The 1,139-nt window shown below is 47.1% G+C and overlaps 1 protein-coding gene across 1 annotated transcript; it reads right to left on the bottom strand.

Annotated features, from left to right (window-relative positions):
- Positions 1-24: 24 nt before the first annotated feature.
- On the bottom strand, positions 25-731 carry LOC106820442 (elongation factor G, chloroplastic-like; the record flags this gene model as incomplete). The annotated part of the gene is made up of 1 exon (XM_014824957.1): positions 25-731. A coding segment is annotated over exon 1 (707 nt), but the record flags the coding sequence as incomplete, so codon positions are not given.
- Positions 732-1,139: the final 408 nt, after the last annotated feature.

The following is a 1,139-nucleotide window of genomic DNA, read 5'->3' as shown; positions in this document are numbered from 1 at the left end:
GACAAATCTCCCTCATCAAGATACCTATCCATTAACTCTTCAGATGACTCTGCAACTGCTTCAACCAACAACTCACGCCACTGCTGAACAAGCTCTAACATTTCAAGCGGAATATCACCAACTACCGGGGTAACACCCAAATCAGCATCATCCCAGCCAACCGATTTCATCTGCACCAAATCAACAACACCGCCAAACGACTCCTCAGAACCGATCGGTAATTGAACAGGAATTGCCGATGCGCCCAAGCGCGACTTCATCTGAGCAACCACACGAAGAAAATCTGCTCCGGCGCGATCCATCTTATTTACAAACGCAATTCGCGGCACATGATACTTATTCGCTTGGCGCCACACTGTTTCAGACTGAGGCTCAACACCACCCACCGCACAAAACACCGCAACAGCACCATCCAAAACACGAAGCGACCTTTCCACTTCAATCGTAAAGTCCACATGACCAGGAGTGTCAATCAAGTTAAGTCTATGAGCATCAAACTGCCCGTACATTCCTCTCCAGAAACAGGTTGTTGCAGCAGAAGTTATGGTAATTCCACGCTCCCTTTCCTGCTCCATCCAGTCCATAGCAGCCGCACCATCATGAACCTCGCCCATTTTATGGGACACACCAGTATAAAAAAGCACACGCTCTGTAGTTGTTGTCTTACCAGCATCTATGTGTGCCATTATCCCAATATTACGATATCTCCCTAACGGGGTTGCGCGTGCCATTTTATAATTCTTTTACAACCGTAAACCAGACTACCAACGAAAGTGAGCAAAGGCTTTATTCGCTTCAGCCATTCTATGCACATCTTCACGCTTCTTAACAGCAGAGCCTCGCTTCTCAGAAGCATCCATTAATTCGCCAGCTAATTTCAACGCCATGGATTTCTCTCCGCGACGACGCGCAGCATCAACCAACCAACGCATAGCCAACGCATTCTGACGAGAAGCCCGTACTTCTATCGGAACTTGATACGTAGCACCACCCACACGGCGAGACTTAACCTCAACTGAAGGTCTAACATTATCTAAAGCAGTATCTAACACTCCCATGCCATCTCCACCTTTTTTATCAGATATCTGAGTTAAGGCGCCATAAACGACTCCTTCAGCAATTGACTTCTTACCATCCTT

The sequence above is a fragment of the Priapulus caudatus genome, unplaced genomic scaffold (genome assembly GCF_000485595.1).
Source record: "Priapulus caudatus unplaced genomic scaffold, Priapulus_caudatus-5.0.1 Scaffold13358, whole genome shotgun sequence".
NCBI classification, from domain to species: Eukaryota; Metazoa; Priapulida; class Priapulimorpha; order Priapulimorphida; family Priapulidae; genus Priapulus; species Priapulus caudatus.
The sequence above is the reverse complement of the archived record's forward strand: the minus strand, read 5'-3'. Positions and strand labels throughout refer to the sequence as shown.